General features: G+C 41.0%; 1 protein-coding gene across 3 annotated transcripts in view; it reads right to left on the bottom strand.

The window, feature by feature from the left end:
- The window catches only part of ctnna2 (catenin (cadherin-associated protein), alpha 2), a 226,107-nt gene that overhangs the window by 67,284 nt on the left and 137,255 nt on the right, over nucleotides 1-21,568 (bottom strand). For all 3 annotated transcript variants that reach the window (XM_076145595.1, XM_076145597.1, XM_076145596.1), the window contains one exon: nucleotides 4,563-4,643. In XM_076145595.1, coding sequence (XP_076001710.1) covers nucleotides 4,563-4,643 — 81 coding nt within the window. The remainder of the gene's footprint in view (nucleotides 1-4,562; nucleotides 4,644-21,568) is intronic.

Below are 21,568 nucleotides of genomic sequence, written 5' to 3'. Positions count from 1 at the left end.
CCCTTAAACAGGTGAATGCCTTGTAAAGATGTTGTTTATTTTTCTCCCAGTGCATAAACCTAACAGGGAAATTCTTAGGTTAATAATGTCGCTAATGAAGCTTTAATGTATAGCTTCCAAACAGCTTCAGAGAAGAAATAGATTAAAAAGGATTTAACAATGATTCTGAATAATTTCTTGAACAATGAGCTACATCTGAGAGGACTCGCGGCAGCTGTTCCCTCTAACATGATAACCTAGAACAATTAAAAACAGCTGTACTAATCAACAAACTAATGGCAGATATGGAAATGATTTTCATGGCCCGAAAAGGGGGAAGAGAGAGAGAGAGAGAGAGAGAGAGAGAGAGAGAGAGAGAGAGAGAGAGGGGATAGGCAGATGTGCTATGGGGAATCCTGGAATCAGCTATCAGTCAAATTGCAGCCCAGAGAGATGGCTTGACAGATGCATTCATTACAGACAAGATGACAGGGGGGGCTGGAACACATGGCTCATTTCCAACAACTTTGTCGGGTTTACTACCAAGTGAATACTAATTAAAGGAATGCAAGACATTAAAAGATACTGCATTGCTCAGAATCAAGGGCCCTCAACCATACTGTAGTTCTTCATCAAAGTTTTGAACAGCTGGAATGCTATTTTTCAATTTTCTGCATGATTTCTTAATAGCCGCTTTCTACAAATTCCACCTGTTGTATTTTCAGTGGCTCTTCCAGTGGCTCTTCCAGTTCTACCACAGCATGTACCTGTATACTACAGTATATTTTTTGTAGTACATGTATATCTGCTTGGATAAGAGCACATATTCGTTCAACTTAAGACTACTTTGTCTCATGTAGTATGTTAGCATGTACTTGATTGTACATTGAATTTTCTGCAATTGAGGCAAAACATTGTTTTCTCAAATGTTATTTATACACCTCAGTAAGATGAGATTGGCACAAATTGAAGTAAGCTTACTCTGGGTAACAGAACTACATTATGTGATTGTAAGTTGATGTATTCAGATTTTATCAATCCGAGTATCTCACCATCCATCTCCTCAATGAGACCACTCATACTGTGATTAGACATAATGTCATGTATACTCAGAGTATTGCGTGCATGTATAGAGCGTCTTTTAAAGAGGTTTAACCACGCCTCTTTTTCTCTGCCCTCAGTTTAACAAGTACTGCGTCCCACATTTCGAAGACTCTACACATGAACAGCACTTAAACATTCATGTAAACTTGAGGATTCTCATCGAGCACCAATTGATTTTGTAAAGTCAACTACTATAGACAGGGATGTTAGAGCGTCTAGACTATGGGAGTGTAGGAGACGGCCTCTTCTTAAAGCAACAAAGCAAATCTAAGTGGCTCCCAGCCTCATATATCTGAGACAGCGGCATGCAGCTCACAAAGACGCAATCCGCCTCTTTCCCGGAAAATAAGGCCATACTTACTTATTCTGACCTGCTAATGCATTGGTGCAGACCATTAATGCGGTCATGATGACCAGCTTGACTTAGAACAAGAAATCTAGGGGGATGACAAACTGCTGGAGAGGATGACGATTGTGAACAAAGTCGAGGGAGAAACATGATTTGGCTTGCTGCCAGCAACGGGTGTAGAATAAATTTCAAAAGGAAAATTTTCTAAAACTACAGATTTCCTGTAGAAAATGCACGGTTAAGGCAAACGCTGAAAATGTTGCCTGAAAGATTGAAGCCTGAAGGCTTGAAAAATGTCTCCATTTGCTTCATCTGCTTTTGTACCTGAAAGAATGAGGAAGTTACAACCAGCTGAGTGACAGCTAAAGTTCAAATCCTTTGAAGCTGTCAATTGTTTATAAACAACATGTGTAGCAAATTAAGCCGAGACACAGAGCTGAGTCAGTGTGAAGGCAGAAGATGCCTGAAAACCACATGCGGAACAACTGGCTCTAACGAATAAAAATGAAAACAACATTGTTTCGTTAGTGTTTCCATTGTGAAACATTGACATATATGAACATAAGCAGCAAGCTCTAAACTGGAGCTGCCAAAAATAGCTGGTGTCCAAAACAATTTCTACATTTGAGTGCTTATTAAACAATTTTCAAGCTTGAGTTGTTGGGTTAATTGCGGGTTATAGTGTCCTAGCATCATTCATTAACAAGTGTGCCTATTTGTCCCCTTTGTCTGTACAGACGGCAAATCTGGAATATCAAGTCTCAGAATAGAAGATGATAAATGCAGTTTCATGTTAATGTTTAATCATGTCTGTGATGATTTTGTGAAATTTCTGTGCTTACGCAAAGGCATTTTTTCCAAAACAAGTGGACAACAATAATCCTAGATTTATAAATGTAATAATTAGTCACATGTAATGATTGTCTTGTGAGGAGTTAATAATCAATCACATTTAATGATTGTCTCATGAGGAATATCAGTGTCAAGAATGTGAAGCTTGTTATATTTTTTAAGCATTTTCACCCAATGCCAGCCAGTACACAATACGTGAAATTCAGGTACAGCTTTACGTAGTCTAAAGAAGGGGATAGAACCGCTAGAACCTAACAAATTGCGATCATGCCCAACAGGCTGAGTGGTGTTGTGAAAATGTGTGTTTCTGTAAAAAGAATATTGATACAGAGAAAGAACAGATAGGACAGATAGAAGGAACATCATGTATAAAAAGCAGCTTGGCATTGGTGTGTACGTGAGTACAAATGTGTGAAAAGTGCTGCAGTATATGCTTCTACCTGCTCTCTCTATCCAAACACTCTAGATGTCTGCCACTTAAGCCTGTCTGCTCTTATATTTCAAGTCAAGTCAACTTTATTGCTATAGCCAATATCACATAAAATGTCTCAAAGGGCTTTACAGGCCCACGACATCAGGAATGTCTCGACCTTTGTCAAGCTTGGCAATGCGGATGGTAGGGAGTTAGTTAAGGGAGAGAAAATGGCAGGGAGGGAGGAGATGGCGAAGAGGTGTCTGGGGTATTTCATGAATTCATTTACAATTCAGCTGGCCGAGACTGAAATGCATGTATGCACAATTGTGCTGTTACCTTCAAGGAGGTCTTGCATCATCTATTGATGTGCTACACTGAAAACTTGTTGAGACAATTATAGTATCCGAGTTCTATGTAATGCCTGCATGTGTGATGTGAGTTTGCCCTCCCATCTGAGCTCAGAGCTCAAACAGACCGCCCATTATGTCAAGACAGCCCCTGAGTCAATAGAACATCGTGTCAGGGTGAGTACCGCCTGCCAGCCTGTCAGGGAACACAACCAAATACCCAACAGGAGGGAGAATCATCGCCTCCCATCTGGAATGATCCCCTGGTCTTCTGAGGTCAGAGAGGACACAAGCATGCAGGTAGGGACTAATGTCAGTCTGCCAATGTGTCTTTCTGCCAAAACATACAGGAAATATTACTCAAGTCTTGACGGTGAATACAAGGCTTAGGCTGTTCTCTTCAGGTGCATTCTAAACTTTACCAGGAATGCAATAAAAATCACTAGAATCCAATTCTTTTTCATTCAACAGAATTGACGTCTACAGATGAATGCTGGATAGTTTGTATTACATCAATAGACACTTAAGTATGATGATTCTTTCTTTCTGTGGTGTCAACATTTTTGTCATTCCCTACAAGACACAAAGGAGGAAATAAACATTAATCTTCCTTTCAGGGATGATGAAAAAAAAATCAATATTACATCTGTGTTTTGACACAGTGTTTCACAGCATGAATCATCTACTTATTCTTCAATTGGAAGTTCAGACCGTAGATGATGTGATGGCATTGCTGCTTCTGTTTTTTGGTGGGATTGTTGTTTAAGTAACACAGAATTAAAACAAAGAGACATTGGTGCTTTTTCCCCCCTGTGCCCAGTCCTAACACCTTCTCCACACATGTGACAAGGTGAGGTGAAAAATAGCCCCACTGTGGCACCAATCATTTTACCCAGTTTCTATTTCAACCACATTTTGCTTGTGTCCGCCCGTCTACAAAGTGTTGCCACTGGAAAACCAAACCACGGCCATTTCCTGCCACTCATGATGACAGCAGACGGCACTATGGATGAAGAATGACTACTTCATGAAATTGAGAAACATTGTCAAGTTTCAATACACAAGGCTACCTGGAGGGAAATGGCCTTGATACAAGTACAGGGCATTATTTATTTCCAGACAAGATTAGTGGAACTATATTAGTGATTTTAAGTAGCCAAGCCGTGTGGAACAGCTGCAGACACTATGGTTGCCATGCTGACCAGTCCGTCATCAATTTCATCAGTCATCAGGGAGTGGTGTAATAAATTACTAGAATGTAGTCTATTAATTTGTAATTTGCAGAAATGGGGATATATTTTTGAGCCATTGCTGCTTTGCTCCGAGCAGATATTTTTGTTATGCACTGCATCAGCAATTAGAAGCACAGTCCAGTGCACTCGCTCTCGAGCTGAACCTCCATGGGCCTTAATAGGAATGGAATGGTAGAAATGAAGCAGTGTATACATGTCCTTATGTCAAAGGAAGTACTTAATTACTAAAGAGGTTGAAGTGGACCATGTAAACATGCGCTCACCTGTCTGCGCAGGTCCCTGGTCTTTTTGGTCATCTTGTCAATGGCTGAGTTCAACGGGTCACCTTTCTCTTTCCTGCCAGTCTGTAAGAGAAAACACAACATTGTTACTCACAGTCATATGCCTTTCACTAAAAACAAACATTAGCATTATACGTCATATTCAGTAGTGAACTTTAACGCAGATATAAATAACATTTCATAAAGAAACATGTTTGGACATCAACATTTGTCCATAGCCTTAAATGACACAACAATAAGGCTGATAATGATGTATCACAAGTCACTGTATTATACAATGTTTTCTTAGTTTGTTTCCACGGCCCACTCAGACTGCTGGCCCCAGGGTGTAGAGAAAGAGTGCTGGACACTTCCATGGAGTTCAGGGAGGCTGCAAGTTTTCAGTCTGACTTAAACCCAAACCAGCTGAACTGACTGATTGGCTTCTTCTCTCTCATTGAAGTCAGCAGGTATTGTGTTTTCAACTGGGCTGAAAGGCTGCAGCCTCTCGGCCCTTTGTGGCTTATACCAGTTCGACATGTGGTGTCGACCATCACAGCCCAATGCACAACCACACAAGCCAAGCAGTTGAAGGTGCTCAGTCATGATCCTGGACCAGTTTCCAACCCTGGAACACTGCCAGTTGCGATAATTGGAACACCTGGCCAGGGGAAATGCTCCATCTACCAATACGCCACTAGGATCCCGCATTTACTATCTTCACTCTTCTGAGCTTTACACTTGCTGCTCAATTATGCCAAATATAGACTGTGATTTATACTGGATAAGTCTTCAAATTTGATTATTTTCTCGCTTGGGATGACAGCTTGACCTGAAGGTTAGAATGAACTTATTCCTCTCTAAGAGAAATCTGTACAGATATGAATGATTCTGTGCCCTGACCTCTCAAGAGAAATGCATATATGGATGTCTTTCAGCAGGAAGTGCAATATGACAACACGGACAAACAACCTAGAGGCACCACACTGGACTCAACTGTTGCTGATTCATTGAACAGAGTTTACTTTATAATTCAGTTTGCCTTTCGGATCCATTGCTTTTTAAATACGTAAGTAAAGGTAAACCCCATAAACAGAGTTGACAAGTAATAAAAATAATAGTTATTGCCATCAACATAATAGAAATGTCAAAAACAAAAACAGCTAAATCACCCCCTGCCTAAATAACAAATACAAACACAATGGAGCCACAAGATGTAAATCCATCATACAACTCCAGTCACTCAAGCAAGCAAGCATCAGTGCACTAGCTGGAAGATTTACACCATATTTAACCTGTATATATAGTACCTGGTTTAGGACCATGTAAACAGTATGCTGGAGCAAAGCCAAGCACAAAAGTCTGTGTTTCCTACCTACCTCAAAAAAAGTCCAACCCCAAAGCGTAACACAACGGCTTATAGGCTGACAAGCAAGTTTCTTTAATTCTCACAAACTAGATGTGTGTGTGTGTGTGAGTGTGTTAGTATCAGTGTGTTCCTTAAAGACAGAGTGGTGTCACCTCTCATTAGGAAATAATTAAGGAGGCGCTACCGTGACTACCAAGGTACACCCCCTTCCACAAGGCCACAGCTCCATGGAATCACAAGTGATCCATTGCATTTGGTATTTCATTTCTCTGCATCGCCTCTTCATCCTTAATCCCTTACATCCTTGTATCTGATTCATTTTTTCACCCTCTCCTTTCTCTGTTTTTGTGAAGTGTTTTTTGAATGCCGTGGTTAGAATCGACTTCTGTGTGATGTAAACATCCCCCCACACCCCAACCCCGGTACACAAATCATGATCTGCTGCTCCCTCAGATGTGTTTGCCATCATGTCTCCGAGCATCGTGTGCTGCCACACCATCACAGGACCTTAGTAATTTGTTCGCTTCTGCACCTACGGCTCCTATTGCGCACCTGCCCATTAGGCGATCTCTCTTTGAATTGCCTCTCCTGACGATTCTTCCCTTTATATCCTTATACTGTGTGATATGATTTTTGAGGAGTACTTTCCTGTAGCTTGGGCTATGTCGCAAACCCCTGATATGTGGGCTTGTAAAGCCCTTTGAGAATTAGTATATGACATTGGGGTCGCCAAATAAACTTGACGCGACCTATTTGATCAATCATATATAAAGTCAGGCCTAACAAATGTCCAAACTGAGTTCAGTCCATAGCATGGTTCAGATCGTGTCAATACCTATTTAAAAAGCATCTGTGCAGTCAGAAGGCAAGTGAGCTACTGTACACTACATAGAACTTCTGTTATGGATCTATTTTGTTATACATTTAAGATCCACTATGTACTGTATGTCATCAGAGGGGAGGAAAAAGTTCCATCACAGTTGTCCTAAGTAAATAATCAACGAATAATTACTTCTTCTTCAGAATAGTGTTGAATTGTCATCATTCCAGGCCAAAGTGTGATTAAAAAGAACAATAACGAAAATATGATCAAATTGAAGACTGATGGTCCTCAAGGTAATATGATGATGATAAACTCATGCTGTTGCTTTGTTCATCGGGTGGGATAATTAACAGTGTCTAACTGTGTCTTTTGGCAAGTAACAAATTAAAACATTTAATAGATATATGAAGCATGAAAGTAATGGGATCAGGATGGCATAAATCATACTGCAATTTGGTTTCTCTGACAGGGAGACGGGATGATGTGATCTGGATTGTTCTCACAAATTCAAGTTCTGGTAAATGTAAATCACTGCGATCAATACCTTCATGTGCCTGAGGGTTATTTTATCAACATTGTTTTGCTGAGAAGAATGTTATCTTGTTCCAGGGATGATAAACATTCTGTCAAAGCAATACCAGCAATACTCAGAATTAAGTTGAGCTGTTGCCAAGCAACCAGCTGACATTAGTGCACAGCAAAAATGAAGCCAAACAACCAAAATACTCATTAGCCTTGGCAGAGAAAAGGCAAACCTGTGGACACTGATTCATGAATGTTTTGGATGGTCAATGTTAAATGACATAAGTACAGACATACAAGCCTAAAGAGAGGGACTAATCGTTACTAACAGTTACCAAATAGATCACATACCAACTCTTTGGATAACAGAATGGAAGAGTACACGTCATATCTACAGTGTGTATTCCAGCGTGCCAAATGATCATATCAAACTTTCCCCAAGGTTAACGTTGATTAACATTTCAATACCTTGGTCACTGTCAGATTGTAAAATTAGTGTTCCCTATTAATTCTGAATATGCTTCTCATTTCACCATAACAAGGAGATAAGATCTTTGTAAATGCAGGCCTCCATTTATACAGAGACATAAACCACTCATGACTGATTTAGGCTCTGCTTGAATAGTGCATTTGCAATTCATGTGTCAGGCACCACTGAGCTTAAAGAGCGGTTGTCCCAGTTTAAGCCCACCTTCATAGGCACACTGATACAATGGACAAGCAGAAATTTGTCAACTTGATTGAACAAACAGCCACATACTTTTAGCGTCTTCTGCACTTTTGGATTTTTAAACTCTTAAGTTCAAAGTGTGTTTCGGGTATGAGTATGTGCCTCGGGGAAATCAGGTGTGTGTGCACACGTGTGCAAGGTCAGTGATGTGAAATTGCTGCTCAATGAAAAGACCCTGTAGCCATAAAAATAGATACGATTCCCTTTCTTTGTAATGTATTGCTGTCTTGCCCTTGGCCAAGGCTCATATAACACAAGCTTCCCTTCATATGGATATTAAACATTAGGAATGAGCCATTTATCTTCTCTCATACAATTGTTCACCTCCTCTCCAATAGTAACCATAATGAGTTGTCATTTTTGTGTAGCAATGCACCTATCTGAGGGAGAGAATGCTTGTCCTGATAATATGACATTATGAGTCACTTCCATATTCGGCTAATACATATAAATCCGGATCTGCATCAAAACACTCACAAAGTACATGACCATGGCGCTAAGAAGATCATGGCCATGATTTTAGAAGAATAAGTAAACATTTGCCATCATGTTTCTGTAATTCCACCTATAGGCAAAATCCCCTAACCTTTTACTGGATTGCCAGGAGCTGATATGTAGACCTCATAAATGTATTCACAACTGCTTACTGTGTCAGATAGTAATGGGAGATGACATCAGGCTACAGCTATAATTTCACAAACCAGTAAGAAAATGGTCAACAATAATCCTAAATATTTTGGAGTGCGGAGGTTTTTTAAAAAAAAAAAAAAAGAATCACTTTAGGTGACATTAGGTGAGGCCAGTATGGATTGGAAAAACAGGAAATAAATGAATACCCCCATCTTCCATTCAGTATAAATAGACACGTGGTCGCATTATGCACACCAAAAATGTTTTTTCATTGCTCTATTCAACTGTAAAATCAGTGTTGCAGAGATTCAAAAATGTTAAAAACAGCACACTGATTACGACCTCAGGGGTTCTGTTGAGCTATGCTCTGAGATGTAGTAATGGATTGGAATTCGATATCTACAGATTATCTACATAAACTCCTCCAGTACATGCCCTGAGGAATCTATTCCTCATATTGAGTTTGTCTATGAAATATACAGTAAAACACCCAATTAAAACATGAACCCCCCATCACAAAGTGTTAATCAAATCCAATCCACAACGATGAATCATAGGTTAGATGACGCGCTGTCTCTTATTCAGCTTGGATAGGTCAAACATGTCTTTGATATGTGTTTACATTTGTGTGCAGACTAAGTCACAGTATTTCCCTGTCTGCAGTATTCATCTGCAAACCTATTTCCTGTTCCTCCATTCCATGCAGGTATTTGTGCTCTCCTATTCGCAGCCATTAAAAGCTTGACAGCACAGTTGGATTGATTCAATTGTCTCCCATATAGCAACGCTGATTGCTTAGTTTTTGACTGCCACATAATGGAATGTGCATGTTCAGTTTTTCTGGTAAACACAAGTCCCCATGGTGTTTTGCAGACAATGTTCCCCAAATGTCCCCATCAATTATTTTCCACCCCCCAGTGTGTTCTCATTCATTCCCAGCAGGAGAGGGGAGATCGAGGAGGGTGCCTGGAAATAAGCATCTATGGGGCAGGGTAATGGAAAGAGTAAAGCGAAGTTGTTCTTGCCCACTCAGGAAAGGGCTGTGTGACGGTTCATGCCCTGGGTATTTTCACTCTCTCAGGCCCTCCTAAGGTAAACTGTGTAATTCAGTGGCGCACTGCAGTGCAAATTGCTTGACTGCATTTCTGACCTAAAACTCTGTAATGGTGGCATAAGACATGATGCAGGTACAGCAGGAGACATAGAATATCTGCAAGCTGCATAAAGCGTCGAATATGTGGCACTAGATTTCCTCATATGTCAGGTTTCCATTTTGCGGTTACCTTGAAGACATAGCTGACGGATTGACTGACTTTGGTTGCCTTCACCTTGTCACCCCAGCCCTATCCATTAGCCCTAACCCCAGCCTCCACTGGCCCTCCATCCTCACCCTTGCCCCTCGTGTCCCACCCCATAAAAGCACCCTTTGTGCATTTCTTCCCTTTCTTGCCAATAACAACTGAGACGTCATTGATGATGATGTCACTAACTAATGTGACACGCAAGGGCGGTTCCATTCACGTTGCCCGACCCCTGAACAATGTGTCACTTTTGGAGACGACCGCAGGAACGGTGCTCATCCCAGCTCCGCATAAACAGACACACAAACCGCTCTCCAATTAATAATTCGAGTAAGATATCGCAAGGATCATGCATTTTTGCTTGAAAGTCTTCCAAAGCACTGGGATAAATACTGCATATCCAGCCTACGTTTATTTCCATACAATATTTTGCCAAAGACTACAGAAAGAAATTGATATCTCCCAAAAAAGAATGAATATGAGCCGTAAAAAGGTAGGAAAGGAGAAAAGGTGAATGTATTCATAGGGCTAATTGAGCTGAATGCTCTTTTGGTCCCCACATGTCTGTATCTCCTTTGACACTAATACAAATGACAAGAGCAAGAAAATGCTGAAATTGAGTTGAGGTGAAAGAGGTGACGAAGGGACCTGGTAATTCATGGGCAATAACATGGCAAATCAGAAGGAATGGGTAGATGAATCAGAGGGAAGAAAATAGAAGACGAGTGGGGGAGTGGGGGTGGGGGCACGAGGTATTCTGTCTCATTGTTTCCCAGGATCAATGTGTTAAATGATATCAATTCCGGCTCCTTGTCAATTCAATTAGGCAGGAGCGAGAGGTACAATTACTGGCCAATGTGGTTACACTGTCTGCAGCAGGCTTAAAGGAAAAGCAGTGGCAACTTAGATAACGAGAGGATGAGAAAGTGTTTGTGTGAGCTGGGGGTGGTGGGTTGATAATAGTGGTAAAATGTTGGTGGGGTTACCAGCAGATAATGGGCAGATAGATCCTCATTAAGATAAGTTGTGCTCCCTCTGCCATAGATGAGCCAATTTGACTTGTTCTCATTAAGTGGAACTTAAAGAGGTGCAGCGGTTGCTATCAGCTAGTTTGATTACAGCATACGGGAAAAAGAAAGCTTGTTACAATGCCTGTGGCAGAAAAAGACGCAACAAGATGAAAGAGAATTGTTCTGGTTCCTTCAAATGAAATGACGGATCAACATAGAACAGACCTAGATCTGAATCACTCTATTACCATTCAACAAAGCCAACCTTCAGAATATACAGACACACAATGCACCACTAGAACAACAAGGCAGCGTGTGAGTGAAAGTCAAACGCTGCACATTAAGTGCACATTAAGCTGCAATTAAGGAAATAAATCGATTGAAAGTGGCACAACACAAAGAATGTTTACTCCAAATAATAGGCCTAGATCATGTGATTGAAGGACTCTGATTACGCAGTCATGCATATTCCAAGAATGATAGAATCCTAGTGAATTCCATCCATGTTTACAGCTTCATTATAATTTTGCCTTAACTGCAGTCCAGACAAAGACTGTGTGTGGAATTGTGAAGAGCAACATTTCTACTATTGCCTCCAATAGCTGTCACTGTTGGCAGAAAAGACGAGTTTTCCTTCACCTTTGTCAGGCAACAGTTCCCTGTCAGGCAGGCTTTCACAATAGCCATTAACAAAGGTCAGGGGTCAAGACAATGAGCAAGTTGGCATCTACCTTCATCAGCCTGTGTTTGCTGATGGCTAGCTCTACACAGCCTTCTCCAGGGGAAAAGAGAGCCAGAGCAGTGTGAGGGCTTTCATTGAAGGTGCTCCAGTTTGCTTTATGAATGAGTCTGTGTGTGTGTGTGTGTGTGTGTGTGTGTGTGTGTGTGTGTGTATGTGTGTGAGAAGTCATCTTATTTTGTTTGCATTTCATGAATTCTTTACAATAAAGATCTGTTTAGCTGCATATTTGTCAGAATTTCATGTATTTACATGAGCAATACGATTTCAATCGTACTTCAAAAGAAGAAAAGAAGTTTGTTCATCAATCAATCAATCAATCGTTTGTTCATGTCAATGTTGACAGTGAAATATAACTGAAATGAACAGGGAGGTGAGCTGCTGTTAAAAATAAGCTCATTGAGATTTGTTACAAAGTAACTTGCAATTATAGTTGTATACATGCACACACACGCACACGCACACACTTTGGGAGTATGTTTAAGTGGGCAGAGGACCTGTGGGGCCTTAACAGATCCATGTGCTCCCCGCCTGTGCTGCAGTGCCAGGACTATCTTTTTCTCCTCTCACATGGCTGCCCATAGTATCTATAACAGTGCTGTTTGAGCCTGGCAGTCTCCTGTCAGTTAGTGTTAATGCAGCCGGGTATGGCACTGCCTGAGGATGAGCCGTAGTGCCTTCTGGCACAAGCTCTCTTATGTTTAATGGCTGATGCCGTTTGCTTACTCCTCTCATTACACTGGCTCATGCTTGGAATGTGGGCCTGTCACTGGCTATTAGCATCTGTGGTCAAGCAGGCTGTGGATGAGAGGAAGCATCTGCCACATTATCAAGCACATCCTGAGTAGGAAATGAGTAGTTTATTTAGGATGGGGTAAACAGAACGAGGGATTAACACCCTGCATGCATGGTTACATATTTGTTTAATTGATAGATGGATGAGACCCAGAATAAAATCTGAGTCACCAAAATGGTTGACAGAGAAAACTACAGCTAAGTATCTACAGTCTAGTGTTTGTGCGATGTTTCTGTAGCATGAGTTCAGTGCATAAGAGCTGAAGAATGCAACTTGCTACATTCATTTGATGCAAACTCACCATCAGGTTTTTTGTCTAAGAATTGGACCAGGTCTAATTTAACCCACACGCCAGCTATGGTGGAGACTGAAGAACAACGGCTTATTGTCCAAAAGATAATAATTTGCACAAATCCTAGCTGGAGACATCTAGAAAAGCACATAACACATTTCAACAGGCAGAGAGAGAACCAAACGTGAAGAGATACAAACTAAAACAGAGCAAAAGCAAAGCATTTGGTTGTATTTACTTCTTCACAGTGCCCTTGGGTTGACAGCGACACATAACCAGGGTACAATTGAGAAACCATTTTTGTCATTTGTTCATTGTTGTATTGGGAATGGTATTGTGGGCACCTTGAATAGAACCAAGAAAGTCATCTCCTTTTGTCATCCGATATTGAATGAAAAGCAAAGCCGAAATTTCAAAATTGGTAAGCAAGTTGAAAAAAATCCCTAATGGATTCATCCACCATTGCCTGAGGGAAAGGCTTTGAATTCATCGTGACAAGCTAACTTCAGGACACCAGGGCCCTCTTTAGAGCTTTCACACATAGACGGAGTTACAGAGATCATAAAGACTTTATTAGCCACTTTCTTTACTCAGATTCCATATACTAGCATCACGAGACCACAAACAATCAGCCTCCATTTTTCTGTTTTTACAATAATGAAAAGGAAGCTATCCCATAACACCCAGTTAAATAAGTGATGGCTCTAGAGCCAGAACATGTCAGACATTTTCTCTGAGAAAAAAACAAGCTGGTTTTTGGCTTCAGATGTCAAGAATTCTCAAAGCCTCACAGTAGGAAGCTCTTGTAGGGAAGAGGTCAGCCGATGTTGAAAGGTCAACTCTAAGGGTGAGCTGAAAACCCTGCCATGTGTAACGAGCGAAACCTGCACATGGCAGTTATAAGCAGCCTGAAGCACCGAGTCGTAGTTCATACATACCTAGTAAGCACTACACTATCTGCTTGCATTAGGACAAAAACATAATGAGACATAATGCAGAGGTGCAGGGGTTTAAGAATAGAACGTGTGAACGTGAATCAGGAGGGGGTGGATTTAAAGTGAGCTGCATCCAGTGTTTGAGGTGCATAGTTTCAGGGGGAGAAGAAAAGAAATGAGGGGAGGAAAATGTCTGGTTATCAGACAGAGTGAGGGGGGGGAGATAAAAAAAAATTCTACTCCTGCAGCAGCGGTATGGGGAGCTCAAGCAATGCTGCCTGTAGCCTGCCTGAACTGAATAGCAAGTAGTTTGTGAGGGAGGGGACTGAAGGAAGGGCGAGCGAGTGAGAGAGAAGTGAGGCAGGGAGAGGCTGAGAATAGGTTAGAGAGGGTGAGAAAATAACCGAGTGGCGTGATATCTGTGAGAGCAGAACTGTGGTAAAGAGAATCAGCAAGTCAATGGGGTGCGACGACCGTTTGAGTATCACTGATGTAGTTTTGTTTTACCGCATCGCTGAAAAAAGCCAATTCATCACACATACTTACGTAAACATACATAATACGCTTATCTGGGTAGTCTGCGCTGTATGTTTAAGGCAAAGGCAAGATAAAGAGTTGAGCAGCTTAAACATGGGCTGTCAGTCTGATTTAAGGATGTGTTCAAAATGCAAGAGGACATAATCCATTTTCATCATTTTCTCATTCCAATACCATTTTTTCTCCATTCTGCTCGAGTAGATCCTCCTTCAAACTGTAATAACACTGATCTAATAAGTTCGACCTGTGCGAGATGGGTATCTGTGTCAGACCACACGTGGAATATCAAGCTGGATGAATGTGGAATTGTGAGAGGCATGCCTGATAAATCCTAACACTGCAATAAGAACCATCAACTTGCCATCCATCTGAGCTGGTTTAGTTATGTGGGTCGCAGCAATCACATTCTCAGACTTTGGTCCTAAATTAGGAGATAAATGTTGCAGTAGGATTATTGATCATTGTCAGGAGTTGACATTTTAAAAAGAAGCATGTGGCAAAAAAGACAACTGCCAGCAACCCTTACAGTGAATGATGCACAATGGGGATCAATCAATCAACCAGATGTCCAATAGATCAATAACCCATGACATCATCAACTTGTCCTCCATCAGTCCCTATTTATTGATGCACATTTTAGCAGCAATCAATTCTAAGAATCTGGTCCTGCCAGACACAATTGGAAGTTGATCAGACTTTCTTTGGTGGCGACAGCGCGAATCGAGCCTCATGCTGCGATGTTTCGTTTGAGTTGGCGACCAAAGATTTCGTCACAAGTGTCTCACTTTCATTTGCGACATCCCAAAATCACACAGTCTGTAGGAGTCTTAACACTGATTGTTGGCTGTTATGCCATTTCCCTTCTATGACAAGAAACTTAGACTAACGACAAGCTATAAATAGAGTGAGGAAACAAATCTAGTAAAATACACATTTCCACTCTAGGCCAACTTTAATGCCCATTTAGCGTCCTTTTTGCAACAGCCCCAAAAATCGTAAAAAACTACCCCCTTAAATGTATTTGAGCAAAACTGGGATCAATAGAAATACACAGACACAGAGAGAAGCAAGAGTACTGAATTGTTGTGGTTAAACATTATCCACTTTACAACTAGCTTCAAACTCAATCTCTGTCTGCCTCATATCATCATTCCACTCATTGCATGCTACTCTCAGAAACACCCACCATGTGACCTCTTAACTATACTGGGCGCAGCACAGGACTACAACATCATGAGGTAGATCACGGAACCTGGAATGATTGACTAGACAACTTTTTCAAACTTTTCGCCTCCACTGATGCATTTCCTTCCAATTCCATCTTCCACACATTGCCTCTCACAAATGAGAGGCGTTGTGCTGACTGGTGTTGCACAATCAAAACCAGTAATCTCTGCACCAACACAACATAGTTTCAAACAGCTCACTGCACAGGCACAGCAAAGTAAACAGATTAAAATTATACAAAATGTGACCAGCAAGCAAGTTCTCCCTTTGCTATCTCTGTGAAGGCGCACATAAAGTAAAATGATACGCAAGTTTCCAACCAGACTCATGATATCTAGTAAGCAATCAGGGATTAAGTTAGTTTGGGGAAAAGGAAAATGGCCTCAAGTCTGAAAGCAAATGTGAATCAGCAGAGGTTCAAACAACAATGATAATGATAACACAAGCACACCTACTGTCTACGGTGGCTGAGCCCACCACAGAGACAGCTGCTGGGTAAACAAACAACACAAGCATACAGGGCCACAACTCAACATTCTCCCATGCTGTAATGATCCAGGGTGCAATGGCTTCAAAGATGAGAGCTGGCTTAACTGGTGAAATGATTACGTCTCCCACTATCCTTTCATGTGGGCTTTGTCAGTACAGCACAGAGCAGTGCAAAGCACTGGGAGTTGCTGCCATTATTAGTTGTGAGAAAGGGACACTAAATATCTGGACATGATGTAAGTGCACATCATGAGGACTTACTGTTGTGGTTTTTGGGGAGTGATGTCTTTGCAAAGAACATCGCTTAAGCCGACTTATGACATGAAATGTACTCCTCTAACTGTCACGGCTGTTAAAGTCAATCAGTATTACTGAGAAATGAGCAGATATCCATCCATTCATTTTCTACACACTTTAATCATCTGCAGGGTGGCACGGGGACTGGATTCATTCATTAGGCGAGAGACCTGATAACCTGGACCCTCGTCTATGAAACCCGAGAAACAGGGAGGATTGAGGTACAAGAGGAGACAAAGGAAACGCTCTACCTCTGACTTATTTAACTATGGCACCATATTGCACTGATTTACTGAATCAATTCAGCTGTGGTAACAAGAACGTGCCCAGTCCCTTATATACAGTATATAAGCATATATGACACAGGCTGAAGTATGCGTGTTTGGTGGACTAAAATGGGGCACTAATGCAGGAAAGAGTCTATGCTTAACTTACAATCAATAATTCAACTTGGCAAAAGATCTGCTATGGTTACAGGATTTCTTTTAAACATTAAGCACCTATGCAGCTCGTGACCTCCCATCATGCAGCGCTGTCCTTTGCCTTCTAATGGATGTATAATATTCTAATGGAATATTATACATATTCCAAATTTTCTGCAATATTCACAATGAAATGATGCGATACTGATATGATTCTTTTAAAAAATCCTATGTGGCATGAAAGGTCACAACACTGTAATGATTTTCCACTAACTGTAACAGATGGACATAACGTTAACACCCACATGGCATGATGCAATCCAGAACACTATTTCCACAATAACGACTGTTTTTTATGACGCTTCTATGCTTGTGAGGTGGCGAGGAGATGCTGTTGTTTTATGTTTTATTCCATCCGGCACATGATCGTTGTGTCAGTAGAACGACCGTGAACACATTGCAATGATCAGCTTTGGATGCGAAACGAATATATTCCTCTTCCTCTACGAATAATAAATCAGACCAGAACCAGAATGACAAGCAAGTTACTTCGGAAAACCATTTTTGTGAAATTCTAGTATGGCATGCGCAACAAAACCTGGACATCAAATATCACTATGTGCTCTGCCTGGCAAATGGCATTGTGGATGATCCATGAGTCACATGCAGTGATAGCATCTTGTGGGCATCCCAAGGCGGGCAAAGCATGCCCCTGAGCTGGTCAGCCTTATTTTCAATGTTATGGCAGGGTCAGGTCTCTGCTGTGGGTTATCATCTTAATTATGCATGGCCCATCTGGTAAACAAGGCTCTGGTGCAGGTGGGGATCTTTACGATGCAGTAGGTGATGGAATAATGACACGATGCATAATGTAGCAAAGGAATGTGTGTTTTTGAAAATTGCAATAGTGAATGGAGCCTTTGCTTAGTAAAACATACTTGAAAATTGTGTCTGTAATTAACAATATACAAGATGATTCAACTTTTCCAGGAGCCTTTCTGGGATTGAGATATTTCATTGATGGGGATACAGCGTACTACTGATTAGTGTTTATGCTCCAACTTTGTGACTCCCCACAGCACACTAAAGGTTCAGCCCAGGGGAGGTGAGGCTGTTTGAATGCTATATGTACAGTATACAGTATGGGCAGCAGGAGCGGTGATGCGGTGAGAAGTGTAGCGGCAGCACAGACAAACAGTGAGGCGGGTGCTGACAGCTTAAATAAACCACCTCATTGTAAAATGTATTTCAGAGTACAGCATGTACGACTCAAGTTCACCTAAACTCTCAGGATGCATTTGCAGTGGCGGTGACTCAGAAAAACAACCAAAGAGCTTTTTCTTTTTTGTTTCTGTGGCCTGTGTGTGTGTTTGTGGAGGGGATGGAGGGGCGGTAGTAGTATTCTGTAAAGTCTTCTGTCCTTTCTCTTCTCGCCGCACACAGCCATGTTACTTAGCTGCTATAGGGCCCAAACACATCATTAGCAGTAAATGGGCCATCGGTGAGCCTTCCTAACAAGCCCCTGTTCCATCTCTGCTGCCCCCGCACACCACAGGCACCATCAATCCTCAAGATCGACCTTGAAAATTAAATAACATTTCATAATCAGTTTAAGCATTTAATTGACAGTGCAGATGAAATAAAAATGAATGAGGAATTTATCACAAGAAACGCTCGCACAAAAATGAACAGCCAAAGTATTTGTTTGCATTTTTTGATGACAAAATCACAAAAATGCTGAGGTCAGCCTAGAGGACATGGGAGCACCCAGGCGTCATGGAAGAATGTAACAGGATGGCAAAGTAATCAAATGAGCAGCCCAACAGAAGGACAAACAAATTGGAAAAGAGAAATGTGCGAAAACTTTGAAAATCCTGTTAACACGCCGGAAAACAAGTTACACTGCCTCATTTGAATATCTGTAGTTGAAGTATGAAATATGTTTTGTTTCTCTCGTATGTGCAACGGTAACCCTACAACAACACGGCAATGTGCTCTAATAATAACTAAATTAAAACTGAAACATTCGTCACTCTGTTACTTTACGACATTAATACCCGCAACCTGTTTTCTGCCTTAAACCACAGCAAATTTCCCCTTCGATTGAAAATGCAAATGATATGCACCCCTGTTCCTGCAGCCAGCACCGCCCTGTAAGGGACAATTAACTCAGGGACAAATGTTCCAATGGATGGATAAATATGCGATTGATCCGAATGGCTCAATATGCACATTGATCCAATACTACTGCTACATAAACACACAGAACCTCGGGCAGAGAAAATTCAACAACCTGACAGCAAGCACAAGCAAAGAAAATAGTCTCTGGACTCAAAATACTGTGATGGGAAGAATAAAAACATGGAAAAACACACACACACGCACATACGCACATGCACACTTTCACAGACCACAACAACACAAACACAGTTAGGCTGAGGAGAGCTTTAGCTGCCATTGCCTGCTGCCAATTCAGACAGCAGAGATGGCAGAGATGAATCATGGATGTGTGATATTACCACAACTATGTGATCTTTTTAAAATTGTACCGGTGGATAATACATGACATCCATGCATGCTTTTTTGCAAAAACATCCCAAAATGTTGAAGAATGTCCCATGGTACAGCATTGGAAAAAAAAAGATCCTGTATCCACATCCAGATCTGCCTGAACTCTTCCTTTGTAAAAGTCCGATTTATCCCCCAAATCCCACTGCAATCTGTCAGTAAAATGAATCCAAGTGAAAACGTAACCTTCTTGATGGCAGTTATTAAGAACAAATGGGTAAAACTTGCTGTATTTCCATTTGGATGATAAAACCACTACCCTAAATCTTTGCCAACAACGTGTAAGCCAGACAAAACATTCCCCCGTGAAGGAGAGATTTTATGCCCCCCCCCCCCCAGAAGGTGACAAGGTTCTGAAGAGATGCGGATTCCATTAAAAAGGACTCATATTTATTCAATTCATCTTGTGTTGACTGGATGCTTGACTCTTGTCAGGGAAACGCTCGAGTGTTGTTGGATGTGATGGCTGAAAAGGAAACAAAGCTTCACAAATCTTTTCCACAGTTGCCATCCTGCGACTCTGCCACATGAGAAAGTCAATTGCAGCACCATTTTCTCGAGTGTTCTGTTCAGAAGAATGTGACACAACATCAAGACCGAAGCTTGTGTAGTCAACAGCCAAGCTACAGCTGTGAAACACTTCGCCTTTCCTGAATGGGCTAACTCACCAAATGCCTGCTATCACGCTAAACATCATGTTTACTCAGAGAACAGGTACATGCTTACAGCTCCATGCATTTTGTTCTTGAATCGCAGTAAGGACAGAGACTGCCATGTAAACCTACTGGGTGTCTATCAAGTACATTCAAATCGTCCTCTATGTGGCCATTTAAGCGTTTCTCAGTATAGTTCATTGAACATAATGTACTTGAAAAAACATTCTGACAATATTATACTAACTGAGAATTTTTACAAGAGCTTATCTAATACTAGATTTAGATTGGATCTACGAATACAAGAAACACCGCAGGCAGCATTTGGGTTGTTATTCTCAAAGCCAGAACATGCTCTCCATAAAACACACACACACACACACACACACACACAGCCACACAAGAACACACACACTTACCCGATTACATTGTTTAAGCATTGAGCAGACGCCAATGTAATTTCATCAAGTGCAAGAGGAGGTTAACTGATTTACTAAATTCTACCTGAATCTCGGTCAAACGCAGCATACGCTTACAGATCAATCAAACGTGCACATGTGATCACGAAGAGGCGACAATCATATCACATCTCACTGCTGCAGACGGCCTCACACCTCAGGTTTGGCAATACAATATCTGAAGATTTGGTCAAATGTGGATCATATTACTACTAATAATATTGCATACACACTCTGTACAAAATCTGGGATTCATAAATGTCAACCTAACATGTTTTATGTACCTTCTGCCTGACACCTGAATGTTGAGTTAAAACGACATGTTTTGATGATACTGTGCAAAAGTTACATCCTATCATATCTGATATTTATCAAACCTGAGAGAAACACTCCATCTTGCTCCATCCTGCTTTATTCTAAATGTCATTTTGGACAAAAAGAACCTCTCTCCCTAATCATAATGACTCTTGCTGTGTGCTCATACATGTGTCATAATTATCTCCCACTAACTGAATGGCAACGGGAGGCAGTGTCACAAGGTTGCGACAGACATTGTAATGATGGTGCTTGTAAATGCACTGACTGCTTTCATGGTGCTGGGACACACACTGTCTGACATCACATGTTGCAGGCTGAAAAGAAGCATCCTGTGAAGCCTGTTTTGTATGAAAACAAATTGAATTCATCAAAGCAAATAACAAAATTAGGATACTTCAATAGAACTATTACTTTACTAATGCAATTATGACATCTTCATCTCATAATTATGAGCTAACCTATTTGTGATTATGCGGGAAACCACAGTATTAAGTAATTAGCAATGATTAGTAACAACAAATATAATTAGTCATTTCAAATATCTGAGATTAGTGTCAAAATGCTGCGTGCCATCAAACTAATGTCACGTTGTTGCTGTTGTCCTTTTTTTCTCATACATATATGGTAAAAATAAGTTTGACTCTCTAGCCTACGACATAAGTAATTATGCCAGTAGTTGTTCCTATGTAAAAGCATTGCTTGTTTAGAGATGCAAAACCTGATTTGTTATTGAAGTGAGACATCTGGGGAGGAGAGCTGTGTTTACCATCACCTGTTGGTACTGGGAGACAGTTCTTGCCTTCAGCCTTCACAATAAGGCCATTTCTTTTTCAAACACTCTTTCTCTTGAAGCAAGCACCGACTCAACAAACATTTTTTTGTGCAAGGATGTG

Source organism: Genypterus blacodes, unplaced genomic scaffold (genome assembly GCF_046128005.1).
Source record: "Genypterus blacodes isolate CSIRO-AG114 ecotype Tasmania unplaced genomic scaffold, CSIRO-AGI_Gbla_v1 ptg000030l_1, whole genome shotgun sequence".
Classification (NCBI taxonomy): Eukaryota; Metazoa; Chordata; class Actinopteri; order Ophidiiformes; family Ophidiidae; genus Genypterus; species Genypterus blacodes.
Note: the sequence above shows the minus strand (reverse complement) of the source record. Positions and strands in the feature narration are given on the sequence as shown.